Source organism: Melampsora larici-populina, assembly GCF_000204055.1.
Source record: "Melampsora larici-populina 98AG31 unplaced genomic scaffold MELLAscaffold_4, whole genome shotgun sequence".
Taxonomy (NCBI): domain Eukaryota; kingdom Fungi; phylum Basidiomycota; class Pucciniomycetes; order Pucciniales; family Melampsoraceae; genus Melampsora; species Melampsora laricis-populina.
In genome coordinates, this window is record NW_006768768.1 from 2,494,143 (window position 1) to 2,515,651 (window position 21,509).

Consider the following 21,509-nt stretch of genomic DNA (forward strand, 5'->3'; position numbering starts at 1 on the left):
GTCCTTTGTCATAAGCAACCCCGCTGAGGTGAGAAGAGGACTCCTGCGTGGTCAACGAAAGCTTATCTGTAATTAGATGCGGGTCTGCGGGTATTAATAACTACGTTGATTGCCACCCACTTTACCTTCCTCAGACTCTTCTGGCAGGTTCAGCTTGACTTCATAAAGCCTAATCATCAAAGCTCATCCAAGAAAATGAGCCAGGATCATAACGGGGAGTGAAACCAGGGAGGTTTCATCGTAGACTGAGCTGCCCAGAATAAAGTACAAACAGCCCTTTCATATCGCTCATTTATCCAATCACAACGCCCAGCAGAATCGATCAGTTGACTCATGCGATAGCCTGTGTTTGATGTATATATACCCTTTGCCAACAGGTTGGGAACACGATTGCAATCTTCACCGAAACCCTCTTCACCCCATCTGTTAGCGTGTTTTGTTGCATTTTATCCCCCCTTCCAAATTTTCAGCATAACAAGCTAAATATAACCATCCCTGTAGACGTTGAATCCACCTATATCAGTGCAGAAACATGAACCCCCATCTATCAAGCGTATCGAGCGAGTTGGCTCGTGGCCCTTCAGGTTCAAGCTCACCGAGCACCGATGTCTCTGTGGCTACGTTGAAGCCCATGGGGACAACAGCAACTGTACCCCCAAATATCTTGCCGGGATTCACTTTAGAGACTAGTGGAAGACTGAACGGTTGGTGCCTTTTCCCTCACTCACTTTATGTTTCACTGATTAAACCTCCCGTAGAACTAGTTCTTGACGCGATAAAGCAAGAGACATCAAGTTATTACGGTCTTCTGAAACATTCACGCGCGGAATTATCTCATATACGGACACGAGTTGAAACCGAAGCTTGTGACAATGCAAGTAAGCTACACCTGGGATTCTTCATGTATCCTGTAGGCGGGTTTCGAACCACAAGACTGACCATTCATCATCTCTCAGAGAATTGGAAAGCAGCATCCCAGGGACTTGCGGACCATATGCGCGATGCCTCACTTACAAGGCAACGCTTGGACCTCTTGGAAAAGAGATTTTTACACGTTTCTGCTTCTGTGGAAAACCTTTCAGATGATCTTCAGTATTTTCAACGTCTGGGCCGTGAAAACCATTGTCTGATGCAGGAAAAGTATTTGATTATCCACGAAACTCTGAGAGAGCTTGAGGTACAGTACTCAGTGCTTGAGGCCAAGTTCGGTATGTTGACGGTTTTCTGCGTCGAACATTTTCAAAGAGCTGAAACCCCAAACTGCGTCTCTTTCCTGATCCCGAATCGCCTCTGTAGCCTGTTCCCTCAACCTGGAAGGGCTCCGTTTCTGCTATGTGGTTGCCTATTGGATGTTTTACCGAGTATTTTCTCTTTTTGGAATGATTGGCTGGTGACACGCATTGGATGATCTTGTTGGCATCCACACGTTCCAATCTTTCGAAATATTTTTTGTACGCACGATATATGTATAGAATACTTGTTATGCAAGAGTAAAGAGTTGGTCGATTCACATGCCACCTAGACACCAAACGTCAGCAGAAAAGCTTATCCCACAATTTGCCGAGTTTTGCAGGCAAAATTGGTCGAGCTCGTGTGACTTCACGGTACTGCCTGACACTCTGGGCTTCTTGATGGTGTGAGAGGATACTATGGATTTTGAACTTCCGGTCGGGTCTTTGTACTCCGTTTGAGCTTGTCGCGGTCGTAGTAATCTCAGTAACTGCAATACATACACACACACTTGTGATTGCTGTAATGGGCACTAAGCAGTTCGTGACAAGGAATGTACAGTTCCTGGTGGTCAATATGGGCTTCGCTGTTCTCCGCGGCTATCGATGGCGATTAGTCGTGGGCGGTGGGTGGGTGGCCCATGAAACCACTGCAGTCTTCTGTCTCGATCGACTCTCATGTTTGTTCCATGATTTCCACCGATCTGATTTTCTTTCTAAATGAACGTTTCACAGTCTGTACATTAAACAAGACTAAAATCTTCACAAACCCACCTCGGAATGAATACGGTGAAGATGGATGCACTCAGATGTAATGATGTAACTTTGTCTGTCGTGCGGATGGGTTGAGATCCCTGTAAGTGATTATGTAACCAAACCAATTCGATAAGAGTGAGATAGAGAGAAATATCTTAGCAAAGACTACGCTGATAGAGGTTCGACTTTGTAGAACGAATTCTTGATCAAACAATGTAGCTACATTTAGATAAGATTCAGAATCAGATGAAATAGTCCCGAATATCGATTCAGCTTTATAGAGCAGTTGAAGATTGTTGCTGCTGGGCCATAAATAAACCGGAAACCATTCAATAACTCACGTGGTTTCCACTCGAAGATGTCAGCTTGTGCAAGCACGGTTGTCGACAACCGAAGCTCCTGATTGTTTGCGCGGGTGTCCCTCATGTCGTAAGGATTGCTATGAAGCTAGCTCCACTCATTCACTGCTACAATGGTCATGAAGTTTCAAAAGGTGGGTCTTTCTTTATTTAAGCGTACTATCAGATGCACCGCTAACTGACAGGTCGTTCAAAAGGCGCAAAAAGCAATTTGTCACAAAGTTTTGAATTACTTCTCTTGAACGCACAAGTTTGATAACTGGTGGCCCTGGAGAGAGGTGTTGGCACTGTAACAATCAACTTCTCTTAACACACAAGCCAATCAAAACGATCTTCTAGAATGGCCCGCCACTCAAAACACGGACACTACATGAGGATCTAGCAGAGTATTATACACTTTGAGTAATCCAAAATAAATGATGAAGGGTGGGGTGTTTCTATGAGTCAAGCACGGATTTCACAAGTTATAAGCAAGTAAGTTGTGATCAAAAAAGAGAAAGGCTTCGAACTGATGATTTATTTCGCAACACATACAACATAACAAGAAAATAAAACATAAGAGAGAAACAGATAAAAGAAACACACCTATGAGTCAAGCACGGATTTCACAAGTCATACGTAAGTAAGTTGTGATCAAAAAAGAGAAAGGCTTCGAACCGATGGAGTTCTAGCCAAGGGCTGACAGATAGAAGACTTTATAGTCTGGACACGATTAGATGAGAGAGTTAAACGCGTACAAAGGTTAGTTGAGAAAGTAGAGAGGAACGTATCATAGCAACAACATCAAATGAGCACAACACGACAAAAAAGACACAACAACATTTCAAAATACCACGTGACGTAATGACTAACCAACAGTTTTGTGGATACATGGTGCCTTTCGGCCGTCAACTTTCAAGTACATTCCTTATCAGTTACTTTATAATTTCTAGTGTTTGGTATGGGGATAGTTTTGATACTACGTGCTAGATAAAAATCAGAAAAATCTAGGAAAAGTGCCTTGGCCAAATGATATCGATTGAGCTCGCATGGTACCCATTCACGACTTGATTGGATCACAGCTTTCATAAAGTCGAGTATGTATGATTGGGTTCTTTTCCAGATCGGCTCTTCTACAGCTTGACCCGCCTTTGCGAGATGACTGGTTATAAGGAGAAAGTTAAGTGCGCGGAGAGGTGAGAAGTTGTGTTTGTCTTTTGGGTAGATCATCAACCCTTTGACTCCACAACAGAGAAAGCTGACAAGAGCTGGAAGATTAGCATGCGATATGGCTATTTGACTACGAGTTCTTGTCAGCTCGTCCTTGCGATCTGTGAACGCCCTCACGGCGTCAGGCGATCCACCGTTGACTATGCGATTTGTATATGTTGCAATTTCATCATCAAGGGTTGCTGAAGCCCAGATACTCGCAAAGGTCTCGATCATTGTGTAGATCAGAATGATGAACCGGTCTAGATCTTGAATACAACAATCACGGGAGGGCGATTCTTTGTCCTGCATGTTTTCCAATTGAAGTGATGAGAGTTCTTTGAAGTGCTGCCAGCATGTGACAGCATTCCGGGTCCCACGAGACATCGCCGATGTGTTGTAAATCGCGTTAGTAGATGGGACCACTTTGTGGGCGTCAGTTCCAATCAGGACAAGAGCGGCCAAGACATAGTGCATGCTCCGTTCGAGAAAACAAGCGCTGGGATTGTGAAAAATCTTCAAAGTCTGCCACAGATAACGCTCATGAGTCGGAAGTTCGTCTGGGGGAGAAGACGTTGAAATTTTGAGAAAATCGAAGACGTGCGGCTGATACCAAATTGTCCCTAAGGTTGGAGTGAACAATTCTTGATCTGAAGAACATTCGACAAATCAGCAATAGAAAACAAAGAAAGAAGGAAAGAAAGGTGCCTGACTTTCTGGCTTCTTGCACCACTCGCGGATGCGTGGTTGCCCCACACTACTGAAGGTCACAGGCTGGGAAAGCATTTCTTCTGGATCGAAATGGGTGCTAGAACCTCGTGTAAGTGCGGTCAACAATACATGCGACGCCTCATATATTGCGGCTACTTCAGTGGTGAGTATAGTTTGCCTTTGAACGGATTTGCTTCGGTGTAAGTCAATCTTTTCAATCCAGAACGTGTTGAGCTGGTCAGTATCAATGTGAGATTCTACAGCTCGAGGTGTCCCAGATCCATTGTCCACGGTTCTCGCACTAGGCCGACTTTGAGAAGATACGTCGTAGCTGGCGCCCCCGATGCGAATCTCTGGACTGGACTGGACAGTTAACTCTGTGGGCGTTGGCGAGGCTGTCTGTGGGCGGATTGCAGACTGCTGGACTTCTTGGTTCGCGGCATTTCGAGTCTTTTGTTTTTTGGCACGTCGCGATTTCAAAGGAGCAGAAGACGTCGAAGGATGGACCGTCCGAATTGACAATGTGTGTATAGGGCAAGCTAACCGTGCAGAACGGCGGGGAGAGCCGTCAGCCCTCTCCTCCTCATCAGTTGTTCGTCCTCTTTTTTTCTCTCGTCGACTGGAGCCCTCTATCAGGGTCTTCGATGAATCGTCCCGGGATGATTCGCCTATTTGGGGATTTGGTGTTGGGGAAGATTCGTGGGACGGAGTGTGGAACAGATGGTGTGATGGGCTAGAAGGACCGAGTGACCTTTTCGCCTTATCGAGCTTATCGAGCGGAGTTAGCAAGGTATCAAGCGTGCGGGGGACTTTCTTGAGTGGCGACATGGGTGGGGTTTCGAATATGCTGCCGTCGTGTCTGGCCGTGTTGATCATTAGTTCATTCTTGTGGGCTGGAATGGGTTCTATATGCATATGAACCGATTGTGAAGCAATTTTTCGAAAAACTGATGAAGCGTGATATGCATCAGTCAGACCAGTCAAACAAACACAAGCAAGATTGGAGGACCAACATACATGACATCTCGTTGTTTGCATGCTCCGTCACTGCTTCTAGGCATTCAGCTAGCTTGGTGGTCATCGGAATAGAGTGTAACCATTGGTCGATGGCGTTAGAGATTAGATTAAGGTCCATCAAATAGCGTAAAGGGTTGGGTTCCTCTGACTTCATTGGTGAGCTCATGGCTATGGTTATTTTGTGGATGATGGGCAAAACGTAGAACATTCAACTGAGACATAAAACCACCTGCATAAAGACTTTTCCTCTTCATCAATAACAACAAAGAGGCAGCTGTGGCAACCGAGAAACAGAAACACTCGAAGAACACACAAATCGCTCATGACATCTGCTGACCTGCCCAGCTTTGCGCAGGCCGCCAGCGATACAAAAAACTCCACATGCGCCACCCATTGTCATAGAGGTTTGATGAGCATGCGCATCTTTCGTGATATTATCCCTTTATCATCCTGCTAAGGGCAAACACTCGAAGAACACACAAATCGCTCATGACATCTGCTGACCTGCCCAGCTTTGCGCAGGCCGCCAGCGATATAAAAAACTCCTCATGCGCCACCCATTGTCATAGAGGTTTGATGAGCATGCGCATCTTTCGTGATATTATCCCTTTATCATCCTGCTGAGGGCTGCGCAAGGGCTCCCTCACTCTCTCGTACTTCTTTTCACATTCATAAATAAGGCCAGTCTAACCTACTTTAAAAAAATCCACTACTCTCAATTAACCCTTTCAGCTTATTATGATTCACACCATGATGCGATATGCTACTTTCATCTTGGGTCTTCTCTTCGTTATCTCGGTTTTGATGATATCCATCGTGTTCAATCATCTTATAACCTCATTTTCTACAGACCTACGCCAATATCTTACAGTTCCTACCAGTCTGCTTCCCTACATAACCTATGTCTACTGCACATTATTTCAAGCTGCATCGTGCGGCGAAAATGCACAGAATAAGGGCACCATCCGTCCTTTATCACAAGTGACGCGGTCTGTTGCCACAAGTGCTAAAATCTCGTCGGACATCTTCGATTCAGTCATTGGCATTGGCAACCCGTTTAACCTTGCACTCCACCAAGCAGAGATACTTGAGTTGGGCTTGGCCATTCAATACTCGTCTGCTTTCGAGGGTAGGGAATTGCTAGCGATCCAGCTGTGGGATCTGAGTGAGCAAACCAAAGACGTCAAAGATCGCCTCATAGGACTCAACAGTCAAGGCATCAATACATTTTCCTTCGTTGCTCATGAGGTGGGTTGCCCTTCAGTACTTGTCTCGATGATCTTTCTGCTGACCTTGGCCTCTCCTCCACACCAGTTCTCGAGGATCCAAGACCTCGTTGAGATAGTTCACTCAGGGAGTCCATCAAGGTACTCCGCCGAGACCATCTCACACAATCTCGACTTACTTTACGATCACCTATCACTAGACCTTTCTCGACTTCTGCTCCAGGTTGAGCACACACTCCCAGTTGTAGCACGGGCGGGAGAACAAGCGACTTCGGTGACGGCCGAACTCCTTCAGCATCATCAACAGCTTCTCCAGAAACAAGAGTCCGCCACCTTTTGGAGGAAGTTGTTGAACAATGAACCGTGGGGTAATAAGCAGCTGAAAAGGGACATTGTCTTAACCTCTGAGAGTGTTCAAGAGATAATGCAGACGTGGCGACGGCTGGAGGATCTACGGAGCGTGCTGGTTGCATATCGCAATAATGTGGTTTTCTTCAAAGTACGTCGAATCCGAATGTAGACCAGTCAAGTCCAGGGCTCATAATGATTCATTTTTTACCAGGCCTCATTAGTTGGATTCCACATCGCCGATCATCAACTATCCGTCGAAGATGAGGTGCACGCCATGCGTCACATCATACAGAAATTTAGGCAAGCAGTCCATGAATCGAAGCCAAGGGGCAATTCTATAATTTGATTGACTTCATCGCCTATACCTTTATTCTATATCCACTATTGCCCTCTATCATTGACTGGAAATTCATGTTGGAAAAATAGTGGCTATCTCTATGTGTGTTTCTGGAATTCGTGATCAGTGTTCAAATTATTTTATCTCAAATCGTCATGGGCCAATCCTCCTCTTCATGTGGGGCTAGTGGATTTATATCCTTTGTTATAACTTTATTTCGAGCTACGCTATTTTTCTTCTTTATTAGTTTGCTGGAAACATCTTTTGACAAAAGGATACGAGCACCGTCATCCCCAGAACATGGTCGCACCTGAGGAACTTCGGAACGTTCCTTCGCTACATAAGGAACTACGTTCCTACGCCCCATGCGTCAAATGAAATTTGAAAAAACAACGCATCGGGTCACCTCATGTCGCTTACAGCGACTGTTCCAGCTCTACCACTCTCATGTTTGCACACATCTCTCTCGCGTTCTCATCCTGCCAACCCAAAGCATTTTGTACATTCTTTGAATCATAAATCAACAACAAGCCCGTTGGTTGATTGTTTGCGACAGTGAGCTGACTTTGTGGATCAAGCAGACGTTCATAATCAAGTTTGGGATAATTAGTACAACATTGGTGGGTATTGGGTACGCGGCTTCACAGACAGACAGGAATGGAAATCAATAGTTAAAAGGTTGTTTAGCAAGTTAGGTGGATGTGATTGCAATTGAAGAGCGCAGCTCCTTGATAATGCGAGGTTTTACTCAAGCGGTAGAGAGTACGCGGACAGCAGAAGATAGCGGTGGCCATTATATTTCCTCCTGCTGCTCGCTTGCCGTGACGATACAATAATGCGCGACCGAGTATTGGCCTTTTCACTTTTGTAAACCTTCAAGGAGGTTGATATCGTTCAAAAGGCGTCGATATCTCCTCTTTTGTAGACCTTTAATCAAGTTAATGTCTTTTAATGTTGTTAATATTGCCCTTGGTGGATTCTACCGCGTTTCGACTCTGGAGTCACCATATTTAACTGTTCTTTGGTCTTAGCGGATCGCTATGGTGCTGAAAAGGGGGTGCGGTATCGCGAGAGGTTATTCCACTGCGTCAAACTCATCAAGAAGATCTGTCCGACGCGAAGCTTAGAAGCTCTCAGGCTTGGTGACACTTACTTAGGAATGTTCCTAGGTGGTCTTAAGGAACCTTTTTTTTGGGAACGTTCCCTAGTTCCGCGGATGCGACCATGCCCTCGTCATCCCAGCCGAGAAGCAGCGTGGGACTCTGTTAGACTCTGTTGAGTTCAATAAAGCCTGTACATAATCCTCTGTGATCACTCTAACTCGTTTTTATGTATCAGGACTTGGATCCATATGCGGAGATTGGGTAAATTGAGTAGGGTTGACATTTTGCGCTTGAATTTACGTACATGATTTGCATGATATCTCCCATTGAACAACGTGCAGAACACTCTAGAACACTGAGTCAACAAACCGACTCCAGCTACACAACTTCGTATAGTATTCTCCCTCTTGCCCAACTCGTTCCTTCAACCGAGTGTAGCATGTCGACCCCAATACGGACATCTGTTCTACTGCCCAACTACATTCTCCAATGTGTCCGCGATGACTGCAACCCGCCTAGGATCGATCCTGAACTCTTTTTAAGTAAAGCAACCAACTCCAATATCCTAGACATGATCTTTGCTTTCTACCCGCATTTGGAATTCGATGAAAACGCAAAGGACAATTACTATATTCTTAGCAAGATTTTCAAAGACATGGTAGCAACCCAGCTCCACAAGGTAGTCGTCCCTTCGAACCGCAAGCCCCAAAATTACTTCCAAGCATCCTTGCGAACTCCCATCTGTGGACCACAAAACTTTCGCACAACCATCAAATGTGCAGATGATATCACCCCAGGTCGCATCATCATGTTCAATTCTTGCGCCCTCTCTTACCTTAGGAGCGGGCAGTATCGGCTTGCCGCCGAAAATCTCCACATATTTGTCGAGACTTACAAATACCTCACCGAAGACGAGATACATGAGATCCACTCTACTCAAGAGGAAGCTGAAGGAACTCTCCAAAGTCATGTCTCATTCCTCCAAGACGCTCATCAATCGATTGAAGCGCTACATATTCGGTTACGTGACCCCGATCTCTCTGCCGAATGCCGCCAAGACATGGAGGTGGAACTAAAAGCTGCGAGAAGGACCTTAGAATCGCGCCGGACAATGTTTGATCGCGCCATTCAAGATGTTGGCTTTCTCGCTGCATTGAAGAGACATCACCGGTGAGCTCTTTCACCGACATGGAATAAAGCCTGACTCTTCTATCTTTTTTTTCTGACTTGATAACCACCTCACATTCTAGGGACAAGGCCGCTATAGATGTCGACCCAATGGAAAACTCCACCGATTGATGAAGATCCAAGTGTAATTTGTAACTCGATAGCCTGAAGTTTGTTCACTTCATTTCTTCCTCTACCTCAGAAAATCTCAGAAAGTCTAGTGCTGACTTCGTTTTTGTATTCTTAGAAGTCGGTACGCGTATTGATATGGGAAAGGGTCGGGGAAAAGGTGTCGGATAATGAAGTAGCCGGATCACAGCACATCAGCTAATCTTTTCAGACGAATAGCATAATTATTAATCTCTTAGTAAAAACTAATATATGATGTCTCGAAAAAAGTTGGATGTTTAGGATGGCGAAATTCCCTAATTCCCACTCCTTATCGAAAAATTAAAATCTAAAATTAAAATCTTTTCTATTCATCCACTCTTCATTATCCTCAAAATCTTTTCATACGTCGAGAATTTTAGTGACAAAATTATTCACCTCCCGCCCGCCCAACTCTTTTTTATTGATAACGTTAGGTTACAATTGTTAAAATGCACAAAAAATCTATAAAAAAATTGTTAGTTTAGTAAATTTGTTCAGTTCAGTTCCTTCTCTCTCAAAAAAAGTAAATGTATAATTGTTGTAGGTAGGCGCGTAAAACGCACAAGCCGCCCACATAGAACTCGTACACCACGGACCCCCCAAAACGGTACACAAACGGTTGTCAAGAAACGGTTTGTAAACCGATTTGCCTTGCGGGGGCTGAAACCGTTTAGACGCCGTACTCCGCCGTTTTCTATGTCTAGTTGCGTTTTTATCTTCTGTCAGGTTTCGTTATACTGTGAAGATAATGCAGTTTTCCAAGGTGAAAAATAAGTAAATTTCATCCCAAAATGATTGATATATTCAATTGTTTTTCATCTTGAGAATTTTCTCTGAAAAACAATTGATTGTCGCAAAATTCCAAAAAGACGCACATGTGCAACTCAATCAAGAACCCACCATATCCCAGAATTTTTCTACTGGTGTTTCTCAATCTGTAAAAACTTACAGGGGAAAAGTAAAAGTAGTACAGAAAACATTATTCATATTTTGATGATCAGATGAGAGACTTTCTGCAACTCTTTCTGTTTGTCTTAATCAAGTCGGATGTTTCAAGGAGCTGTGATTTGGAAGTGCTTATTTGAAGGCGGTTCGTAAGTGGTTACTTCCAAAAATCAGATCGTGCGAGTGGGGTTTATTTGAATGATGTACGAGTGAAACTTGACAGATTTACACCCTTTGTGAAGTGGGTTTGTGCACGAATACCACAACCCCTTTCATACCTGATTTGTGCTGCATTCAAGAGGTGTTATCCAGAGGTCGACGTAGCTGGACATCTATTGATTCCTTACTCGCGCCGGACTCCGCTGCAGCAAAATTTATACTGGTCAGTGTTTTCTCTATTTCTCATATTTCAAAAGCTCCAAGTTAAAAGATTTTTTTACATACCCTGTAGCAATGATGTTTCCACCTATACTAGGCCGTGTAACTAGCGGCATCTTACCCGGTTTAGAAGCCATTGCGTGTCATGATCGAAAGCCAGATCCAAACGCAATCCCCGGAGGCGGCTCGACTTCTCTTGAACGTGAAAGGAACTTTGATGTCTACTTCAAAAACAATCTGGAACCCGGGTCCTTCCACAAGATACCCGACTATCTTGTTCAACATGTACAAAGACACGGCTTCCTAAACAGTCACGAGATCGAGCATCTTATCAGCTCTATGGTGTATTTGGAAGAAGCAACTGACGACATCAGGCAAGATTATTGCGAAGCTCGAATCATGCTTCGATACATTTACACGATGTTACGTTCAGAAGATCCCGAAGTCATTGCTCACAGGGAAATCTTGAAGCGTCAAGAAAAGGAGTCACGCAAACGTTACAAACGTTATAAGCGCATGGTTCGAGAATATCAAGATGACACCGGGCTTCTGTGGGCACTAATAGCTCAGGAGATGTAAGTTAATGAACCAAAAAAATCACATATTGCGTCTGAATGAGATCATTCTGACTGACATGATGCTTTGTTCACAGTAAACGCACCTGTGATGTGGAAGATGCTGCTGCTGCGAATAGAATGGAACCTGATGCCGCCGCGCCGCCCTACACCCATACGCCTTAAGGGACGGGTGGCTTTGGATCTTGATGTAACGGTTCAAGTGGTGGTGTGAATCATATAGTGTGTATATGAAGTATAGGTGGAATCTTGAGAAATAGATTAGGCGTTTACCTTGATTTAAAATGTTCCAGTTAGTCTATGAGAATATTGGCTATTTCGTTTGATTTTGGGAACTATCAGCCTGTTATAAATATTAAAATCAACGATTCTTTTGCAAGTGTGTTTTCTCAAGATGAAAAACAATTGAATTTATCAATCATCTTGGGATAAAATTTAATTATTTTTCACGTTGGAAAACTGCATTATCTTTACTATGCGCTAATTCAGCCTGACCTCAGCGGCCGTTTAGTGTGATCAAGATACAACCAGTACCCAAAACAAATGAGACCCATTCCCAGCTATTATAAGGCTCCCAATATTTACGCGCGTTTTCTGTTCTTGAGACCGTTGTACAATGAGAAATGAAAAAAGCCTTTTGTTTTATTTCATCTCTTCGTACTCCTTCCCTATCGCCTTTCCAGCATCTCGTAAGATTTTGACACTATCGGAAACAGAAAAGTTACCAGGGGAGAAAGGCAGCCACAATGATACTTTACTAAAAAGACCGCTTTGATCATGCGCTGCTGCATATCTGGCGATTCCAGCATAAGCATCCGCATGATTGTAGATGGCTAGAGATATGCGTTGCGGGGGTTGATTACGGTCTGGGTCGGGATGGATGTGGGTCACGGAATGAACTAAGACTTTGAACATGCCATGAACGGAGTATCCATGGTCTCCACATAGTGTGACACCTAGATCAGCTAGGACAAACCTTGCTCCCTTGTAGCCTTCGCCAAGGAAGAAAACGGAGTCAAGGAGGTTTGAGTTCTTGCCATCTCGGTGATAGTTACACTGCATATTGTACGTGATTTGGCGATCTGATCAACAAAATCAGGGTCAGTGTTCTGGAATACTCAGGAGCTAGCTTTGTGCCAGCTGCTTTGTGCGTCGAGGACGTACTACACAAGATTCGATGTCGCATGTGACTAATCCGTTGTTGCACTAGCACATCACCATCAGTAGAGAGTAGATCGATATTTTCATGTGCTATTCTGTATGCCTCTGGTTGCACCGCCATAATGACTGCAAGTGAGACATCGTATTGCCAACCCAGCTCAATGGTGACTCTCGCATCTTCACGTCTCTTGTAGAGTGGGCCGCCACTCTGCTGGATGATCTGGGGTAAGTTTACTCGGTCCACGGTGCGCTTGCGCCATGCGGCGTCGACTTCCAAAGACCCCTGGCGTTCAGGACCGAAGGTCAGCTGTTTATCAGCCATGTCCGACGAATTGGGCTGTTGATATGAAAAATATCAACTTGTATATTGTCAAATAAAGTAGATGAAATTGACATGGCTTACCGCACCCAATCCATATCCAAAAGACTGATACTGGACCGTGCCATGAATCGCTCCAAGATGTGGCGCCACCTGGCTGGTAATTTGGGAAAGTCGGGACCCACTGGTCATAGTCAGAGGAAAAGGTGTAAGACCCGATGAATTGACAGGTGGTGCCTTGTCAACAAGCTCTTGGTCCACGATTGGTAGGTTATATACTCGTGCCGACCCCAGACAAGCAAGGAGTGCCCGTTCCTAGTGATGTAAAGATAACCAATTGGTTGCTATTATGTAAAACGTTTGTGAACAAGGACTGACCGCGCGATCCATGGTGGGATTCTTCGTGCCGTCCTTCGCGGTTCCAGGATCCCCTGCCTGTGGTTTCAAGATAAGTATCTGGCGTCGCAAACAATGGAAAACAGAGACTGACCGCACCCCCCTCAGCATTGTCTACTATGCCAACCTTGGCAACTTGGACTGCGCTGTTCTTTGCGTTTCGCAAATCACCTCGCTTTAATTGTAACATCAGTCACTGTTCGGTGATGTATAGGGGATGATGAAAAGGCACTCACGGCGCCGTCCTCGTGGGCCGGTGTCTTCTGTCGCTTTGGAGGCAGTCCAACGGCTAGCATCCGCCCAGCAATGTCTAGTAAGATAACAGGGACGTCTGAAGGCATGGAACGCGCGGAGGCGGAGTTTTTGATCGCAAGCGCTTTCAAAGCATTCAAGTTTGGATAACGGAGAGCAAAAGGTCTCTTCTGCTCAGCACCAGAGTCATAAGCCACCAGACCTTCCTTAATATAACGTGCGCAGACGTAAGCATTGTTTTGAAGTGATGTCGACCGTCCTTCGCGTTCAGATTTGGCTAATACAAAGTCTACTGAGTGTGGAATATCCCCAAGTTTGAGATGAGCAGTCTCCTGCAGGAACCGTGCCACTGCGACGTCATAGTCCAAATGCACAACAAAAGCATCCCGAATACTCTTGCGGACATACTCAAAAGCCATTTTTTGCTGGATGAGCGTTTGGGCTGGGGTGAAATCTTGTGCCGGGGTGGGTGGAGCAAAGATCGCTGGAACGAAGTCGATGCGTCGTTGCTTGAGATTCTCTGTTGCAATGAGGCTGGGTAAGCAGGAATGAGGAGGACGCGTCAAAGCCAAGACTCACGCTGAATAGAGCCATCGATATTTGAGCGTTTCTTCACCGCTACCTCGATCGAAGGATTGGGCTTGGAGGATATTTCACTGGTGTCAACAAATGGCAATGATGGTGGTTCAAAGAAGCATTGCAATTCTTCTGATAGCTCCGTCAATGGAGAGGATGAGCGCTGCATATCCTCGGGGAGGTGGTTCAATGGTGACTTTGATCTCTGCATTTTTGGATGCTCGATGTGGTGTAAATGTGATCCTAGAATTTAATTTGCCAACTTGCAAAGGTGATCAGCAAGCCGATCATATTTACATAAGGGCCAACCAGATCCGGTGCGTCAAACATGCAACTTGTCATGCAAACTAGCCGGATTACTGGGGCTCGGCGGCATCGCAACTTGTCAATGCGCCAGCCCCCCAGGTGGTGGTTACATTGTTTGGCCAAGGGCAAGGACACATACCCAAGGGCTCTATCGACAGCAAGCTCATCCTAGCGTGCGGCCGGCTCAGCGGAGGATACCGGTGTTTCGGTGATCTCTTGGCAACCGTGAGCATTCCTATGGTCAGTTGTCTGTCACATGATCAAAAAAAGAAGTGAAGCCGAGAAGTTAGAGGAACGACTTGTGGAAATTATTAAATGTCAAGGAATCAAAGAGTTGAAACAACGATGAAAAGTTATCAAATGAAGCTTGAAGACTGGCGGTCGATGTGACCAATGCAGCGCGACCTTCTACAACCGCCTAATTTGAGCATGGTCAAGCGGCAGAGGCTAGTATGCGCGAGCGAGCCTATCAGACCTGAGTCCCCAAAAAGGGCACTTCAATGCAGGGGAAAAGGCTTTTGAACAGTGCGAGCAAAGTAGGCTGAATCTATTGAAAAGTATGATAACGCAGCACTAGAGTATGAGAGATGAGAAGGAGGACGCGACATACAATCGATGTATCCTTCCAAGGCTTATGTTACATGCCTTATCCGCAATTTGACGCTAGAGCACAAACATCCAACCAGTTGAGATTAAGGTAGTGAGAGCCGCAAACAATAGGTTTGCCAGTTGCAGGTTAGGTTCAAAGCAGTCTATACCTAGCGGAAAGTCCTTGAACCTTGTATAAGCCCGCGGTTGTCGACAACCGTGACCCTTGTTTTGGATTCACGATTAGCGCACTTATGATTAATTTTCAACTGATATGGAATCAATCCCGCTAATGCGAGTCTTAGTATTGAGAAGCCTTGTATTGAATGGATTAACCACTACAGTGAGGTCCACACTACATATAAAAAAAGTTATTACTCAAAACTGTGGATTTACCACACACTTTTCGTAGCTGATACACTAATTTTTGAAAGGGAACAACATATACCTCGCACATGTGAATTAATAATCAAAGGTTTGAACTTATACAGGAAAGAAATACAAATTTTTGTTATTTTTTTTATCGCAACCTTTCTTAGCTTGGGTGGGCGGGAGGTCGACGATTAAGAAAAAACTTTTAGGATAATAACAATGGATGAATGAGCCATTTTTGATTTTGAATTTTATATAAGTGAAATTTATGAAATTGGGAATTAGGGAGTTCATATTTGATCCTCCTATCCCTCCAACTTCTGGACATTTTGAGATGTGCTAGTCTTGCCGATAAGCTTCCTCATCTATAAAGAATGGAGGTATTCTGCGTACCCGATTACTATTATCCGAAAGCATTTCTCCTTCCCATTTCCACAAGTTGTTGAAGACTTTGTACTGTGACCTGTGGAGTAGCATCTTGCATCAATCTGTAGTGCGAACTCGGTAATATTTCCTCCTTGATGTGCTACAAAAATATAAAGATTGTTGGTCTTATGACAGTATACCATTCGACGGCAACAGCTCACCTGGCGCATCTCTGCCATCTGTTTGCCGACAACTCTAACGGCGGCTGTTGGTCCACATGTTGTTGAAGATACTTTGTACTTGAACTTGAATCTAAAGACCCGTCAGGCATGAAAGGCACACATTTTTCAGTGTTGACAGGTCTCGAGCATATGCGCTTCCAATTTCCTCACTTTCTCTATTTCGAGGCTTTCTCAAGCCTCGGTTGTCGACAACCGCGAGCTGTACTCATCTTCAGGGACAGGTCCATGAGATGCGTGCGGAGACTATTCCGCGAGCCTTGAGATTATTTCCACTTCCTACCGGATACCATCTTGAACAAAGTACCTGTCATCAATGCATCGTGAAGTTTTTACAGGCCCTGTCCTGACGATGATGCCCTTGAGCGCAGTCACAGCGTACCCAAAGTAGCCCGTCATGAACCTGACGCCGAGACTTTAGACGTCGGGGAAGCACTACGTGCCAAAACAACACGACTTTAATTCCATGCATCTTGTCCAATTTCAATGGTGGTATTATCATTCTGGTCAGTAATGATACGGTTTTCAGGAATGTGCCCACTTTGAGGCACTGCAGTCGCCCTTCAATAATTCTCATGATGTGCGCTCATTTTTCTGGTACTCGCATGACTTGTTGTATGTCGAGATGGATAGTGCCATAGGTAAGTGGTGATGTTACTATGATTTTCAGTAAAGTTGGGTCATTAAGAGCGAACAGCCCAATATTTGGCACTAATGACACCAACAAGAGTCTCTATGCACACGCAATCTCTTCCGCAATATTTGCCTTCCAGATTCGACAATGCAAACAAACAACTTCCTCCATATCAGGACAAAAAAGATGGCAATAATACTATCGAATTTTTACTATCGAATTTTTACCTAAAATGTAGGCTCTCAGATGAGAGATTACAATCACGCTGATACAGGCTTCAAATCTCATTTTTCAATATCACTTCCTTGTAAATCAATCTCTTCATAATACATAGCACGCGCGAAGAGCTGAGCGTGTGTCAATAATCCAGCAGGTTCAATAGCAAAGGAAGCCACTTTGCTAAAATAGAAGTCAACCGTGCGTGTATGTCGATTTAAATACAATAAGAGCTGATTAGCGTGACTTGTCAGAATACATAATCAATAATTAATAATAATAAAAGACTTTAGCAATGAAATAATAATTCGAGAAATTAAGATAGGAATGAAAACTCAAAAGCGAAGGGAGTTTATATGGAATTGATAAACAAGATACTTATTGCAATGACGGGTCTGCCATGTGGGGCTCAATGATTTTGGGATTAATTCGACTGAAATTGCTGAGAGTTTGGATGTGTGTATCAGTTGCGCGATTGGCTCGAGTGAGGAGGGGTGTACATATCATGCACTGAGATTGGTAGGTGTGATACAGAAGATGTCACAGGCGCAGACACGCCCGTGATTCTCGAGGGGGCATCGGTTGTCGACCACCGTAAAGGGTTGAGCCGATTCACTAACCTCAGCCACATCACTGAACACACTCAGATAAACGTCCCTCAACGTCCACCAGGTGTATCGCGGTGTTGCTCATCTAGTGGTTGATATTGGTGAGAGAGAAATAATTGGGAGTCACACACTCAGTGGTGAGGCTCAGCGCTTGAGTCCTCAGCTCTTGAGTTGTGACTCACTCAAGAGCTGAGCGAGTGATATCCTTTGTGCGTAGCGTTCTGGTGTGTCTTGACAATAACTGGTCCTATGACTTGTTGTCTATTAATACGCTGAATCATTATCCCACATCAATCTCGACTCGCTGACCGCTATTGTATCATTGCAGTATCATATCACTCATAGTAATATCCTCATTTCATTCTCATTGAAATCAGCGAAATGCAAGGAAAGAATAGTTCCTACAAGTGCCCTCACCTCCTCGCTTGTAGCAGCACGATACGGAAGAAGAAAAACCGCCTCGAATGTGGGGCATTGACCAAGTCTGGGGTCATAAAGCACGCAGCCAGTGCAGGGTTGCATCCGGACTGTAGTTCTGACTGCCCAGCTTACGGAAGTAAGTACTTTGATCCACCCTATACTAAATTTCCCCCTCGTTCACTAACATCCAATGTATATAATTACAGTACAAGAGTTTGGCTCCTTTCCATTTGCGAATTGGCAGGGAGATCAGCTTGCTTCACAAGACCAAAGTCGCATCACAGGTTAGATAAAAACATTCCGGAAATGACTCGAGATCCTGACTAGTTGACGTTTTTGCTCATGTTGATCTACGTGCCACCAGTCGCTGAAGGTTCTGCAAGCACATCGCGACCATGGCCTCCAATGGATGAAAATTTCATTTTGAAGATAAGAAGGGATCGCCATCCTTCGAAATCGGGACACCTCACTGAATCTGCCAACTCTGACAAGCAGCACACGAACCTCTTCATCAAATCACTTCCGACAGCCAGGTGCGGAGACTCGACCAGCATTCAGGATACAGAGGGCCCACGCATGGCGTCACCGTCTCATAAAAAACTTCCATCAACATCCGGTACTCAGGTCAACACTGAACAGGCTAATTTCTCGACTACCAACTCCAATCGTTTCAAGAGAGTGACACTCAAACCAATCTTAGCTCTATTATTTGTGTGTTACTTCGCAATTTTTATTGCTTGGCATTGGGCAGTAGCATTACTGTTATCTTTATTCATTTCAATGTTGAACTTTTGCGGCACTTAGTGTATATATGTCTTGATTCAATCACCGCAGATAAGGTTTATCGCAGACCTTGAATGTATGACCTCGTAATACAAATCATTGAAATAACAGCTTCAAGGAAGCTGTGATCTTGCATGTTCCCCCTTCCATAAGCGTTGGACATACCTTTCCAGAAATAGATCAGCAACGCTCAGGCAATACTTCCATATGTAGTGTACAACTATGCGGTGGGGTCCAATGAATGCTGTCCCTGGGAGCGCAATCTGTGAATTGCCCTTGTTCCACCAGTGGGGATGTCTCCAAAACTCTTCTGCTTACTTCTTCATTTATCTTTTAGTGCGGTAATAAACGACAAAGGCGCAAAACTATCCAGAATACAACTCCCCAACGGCCAGATGACTTGTACAACTTCATGTTCTACCCATCCCAAGACTTAAAAATCCCGGCCAGGAAGGTAGATACGCCAGACCTTCTCGTCCTCCTTCACACGGTAGCCATATCATGTGTCGAAAACGGCCGTCCCCCAGCTTCCACGCCCAAGAGGGCCACGAGGTACCCCCCGCCAATCGCCGCCGCGTGGATACACCTGATCACGGAATCAAGTTTGCCAATCATGTAGGAACCGCTTCGGAGGTCAGTAAGAAAACAGAGATGGTGAGTGAATGCATTCCATTTGTGTCATTCTTGGGTGAACAAGCTTGACATCCGTGCCTAGTTTGAATCGACTAGAATGGCTCTTGAAGATAATCCACTTCGGACTTCCGAGACTCCGTCATCTCCGACGAATAAAAAAAATAAGGATGTTGCTCATCAGGAGCTTGACCCTGATATAATCGAGTCAGCTGAACAAGTGAGTCTATATGTATGGACATGGCCAGGTATGGCTCATACCTGTGATGTTTGCAGTTTGAATTGAACTCTTTCAACATTTTGGCTCACAATTCACCAGAGTGATTCGAGCACGATGGCGAATCTCAGTAGGCAAATAGAGACGGTGAGGAGATTGAAAGTGCATATGCTTGAGACCTGTCAACACTGACAGACGTGTGCCTTTCATGCCCGACGGGTCTTTAGATTCAAGTTCAAGTACAAAGTCTCCAACAACATGTGGACCATCAGCCGCCGTCAGAGTTGTCCGAAAAGCAGATGGCAGAGATACGCCAGGTGAGCTCTTTCCGTCGACTGGGCGAGTATCATAAGACCAACAACCTTTATGTTTTTGTAGCACATCAAGGAGGAAATAAGAGCGAGTTCGCACCACAGATCAATTCAAGTTGCTCTTCCACAGGTCACAGTACAAAGTCTCCAACAACATGTGGATCACCAGCCGCGGTCAGAGTTGTCCGCAAAGCAGATGGCAGAGATACGCCAGGTGAGCGCTTTACGTCGACTGGCAGAGTGTCATAAGACCAACAATCTTTATATTTCTGTAGCACATCAAGGAGGAAATAATAGCAAATTCGCACTACAAATTAATGCAACATGCTACTGGAAAGTATACACGGATCAAGACCAGACTTCTAGAATCAAAAGTGAGATTCCTGAATTTCAAGAAACGTTTGACGGGACGCTTGAATATGGCTTGTTTACAAAGCAAGAAGAAGGAGGGGTAGAAATATAAACTTTTACGATTCTTTATCCACGTTAGAAACATAGTTTTCTTGTCTTGCGCCTAGCTAGTGTTAATTCGGGTGTTTTGTTGATCCCAATACGTCCTTGAAGTGTTCAACTTCGAAATCGGGACCTTGGCTTTATTTTCTCTACCATACTCTAGTTTACAGTTTACATGCTCCAGAATCGAACCACAAGATACCTATGAGGCTAACAATATGCTTGTTGCGCATCGTCCTTCTGACAAGATCTTTCATCTGATGGCAAATTGTAACTTTCAAACTAGACTTCTTTTGGTCTACAATGTCTCAATCAAAACCTGCGATACTGACGCTTAGTTGGTATTTCAAACTCTCATCACAAAAAATATTTCTCAGAATTCAGGTATAGTGTAAGTTGAACTCAGACTGTCACAGAGGTCTGTCGCGCCAAAAGTCATCAGCCATCTAGAAGCCCATGTTGTAATTATCAAGCCCAGGATGGATATAATAGCTGTTTTAGAAAACCCCACATTGTTTATCAGCCCCGACACTCATAGAATCTGAGACTTGTCTTTGAAAGCTCACCAAACAACATGAAAAAGCCGACTGTTATGAATGACATGGTAAACTTTTTACCGCTAGTTGAAGCCGTAGCCAAGTTGACATCTCGATATTCTGGTACAGTGCTACAGCGGTCTTCATTTTCGAATTCTGTGCGAGTGCAGTTGGAATTGGCCTTCACTGAGGCTGACATAAATATAAGCTCTTTACACGTGGGCATGACAGATAGTGCGGAAGATTAACTCACCTCCACTTTCTGAAGTCACTGCGCCATTTGAATTTGACACTTGCAACTCTTCACCGGTGGCGGACTCCATAGCTAATCCGAGTTCTTTGAACTTTTGATCAATTTCTTCTTTCAAAGCTAGAAAACTCATTGAAAAGTGAAAGGGGTGTTTTTGGTGGCTTTGAAATCGATGCAGCAAACGACAAGAACCGCAGGATAAGATGATGAATTGTATGTTGAAGATAAGATGATGAATAGTATGTTGAAGATAAGATGATGAATCGTATGTTGAAGATAAGATGATGAATCGTATGTTGAAGATAAGATGTATTTTGCAAATTATATAACTTTCGCTGTCCTTGCGACTATTTTAAGCTGGTTTTGAGGATGTGTGCTTTTCTG

General features: G+C 44.4%; 6 protein-coding genes across 6 annotated transcripts; 4 read left to right on the top strand and 2 right to left on the bottom strand.

Annotated features, from left to right (window-relative positions):
• Positions 1-532: 532 nt before the first annotated feature.
• On the top strand, positions 533-2,044 carry MELLADRAFT_102926 (uncharacterized protein; the record flags this gene model as incomplete). The annotated part of the gene is made up of 4 exons (XM_007405582.1): positions 533-878; positions 915-1,208; positions 1,709-1,855; positions 1,965-2,044. 4 exons carry the CDS (start codon positions 533-535, stop codon positions 2,042-2,044), a joined length of 867 nt encoding a protein of 288 aa, XP_007405644.1.
• Positions 2,045-8,581: 6,537 nt separating this feature from the next.
• On the top strand, positions 8,582-9,576 carry MELLADRAFT_92484 (uncharacterized protein; the record flags this gene model as incomplete). Its single annotated transcript, XM_007405583.1, has 2 exons — positions 8,582-9,447; positions 9,528-9,576. The coding sequence occupies 2 exons, from the start codon at positions 8,582-8,584 to the stop codon at positions 9,574-9,576; spliced, it is 915 nt and encodes a 304-aa protein (XP_007405645.1).
• Positions 9,577-10,641: 1,065 nt separating this feature from the next.
• MELLADRAFT_102928 (uncharacterized protein) lies at positions 10,642-11,657 on the top strand (the record flags this gene model as incomplete). The annotated part of the gene is made up of 4 exons (XM_007405584.1): positions 10,642-10,688; positions 10,841-10,921; positions 10,956-11,492; positions 11,570-11,657. 4 exons carry the CDS (start codon positions 10,642-10,644, stop codon positions 11,655-11,657), a joined length of 753 nt encoding a protein of 250 aa, XP_007405646.1.
• A 477-nt stretch (positions 11,658-12,134) lies between these two features.
• MELLADRAFT_60066 (uncharacterized protein) lies at positions 12,135-14,407 on the bottom strand (the record flags this gene model as incomplete). Its single annotated transcript, XM_007405628.1, has 7 exons — positions 12,135-12,574; positions 12,657-12,990; positions 13,057-13,287; positions 13,351-13,407; positions 13,463-13,543; positions 13,605-14,140; positions 14,200-14,407. 7 exons carry the CDS (start codon positions 14,405-14,407, stop codon positions 12,135-12,137), a joined length of 1,887 nt encoding a protein of 628 aa, XP_007405690.1.
• A 4,822-nt stretch (positions 14,408-19,229) lies between these two features.
• MELLADRAFT_60067 (uncharacterized protein) lies at positions 19,230-20,341 on the top strand (the record flags this gene model as incomplete). Its single annotated transcript, XM_007405585.1, has 5 exons — positions 19,230-19,382; positions 19,444-19,578; positions 19,803-19,892; positions 19,954-20,100; positions 20,162-20,341. 5 exons carry the CDS (start codon positions 19,230-19,232, stop codon positions 20,339-20,341), a joined length of 705 nt encoding a protein of 234 aa, XP_007405647.1.
• A 371-nt stretch (positions 20,342-20,712) lies between these two features.
• On the bottom strand, positions 20,713-21,258 carry MELLADRAFT_102931 (uncharacterized protein; the record flags this gene model as incomplete). The annotated part of the gene is made up of 3 exons (XM_007405627.1): positions 20,713-20,831; positions 20,906-21,085; positions 21,129-21,258. 3 exons carry the CDS (start codon positions 21,256-21,258, stop codon positions 20,713-20,715), a joined length of 429 nt encoding a protein of 142 aa, XP_007405689.1.
• Between the last annotated feature and the right edge of the window lie 251 nt (positions 21,259-21,509).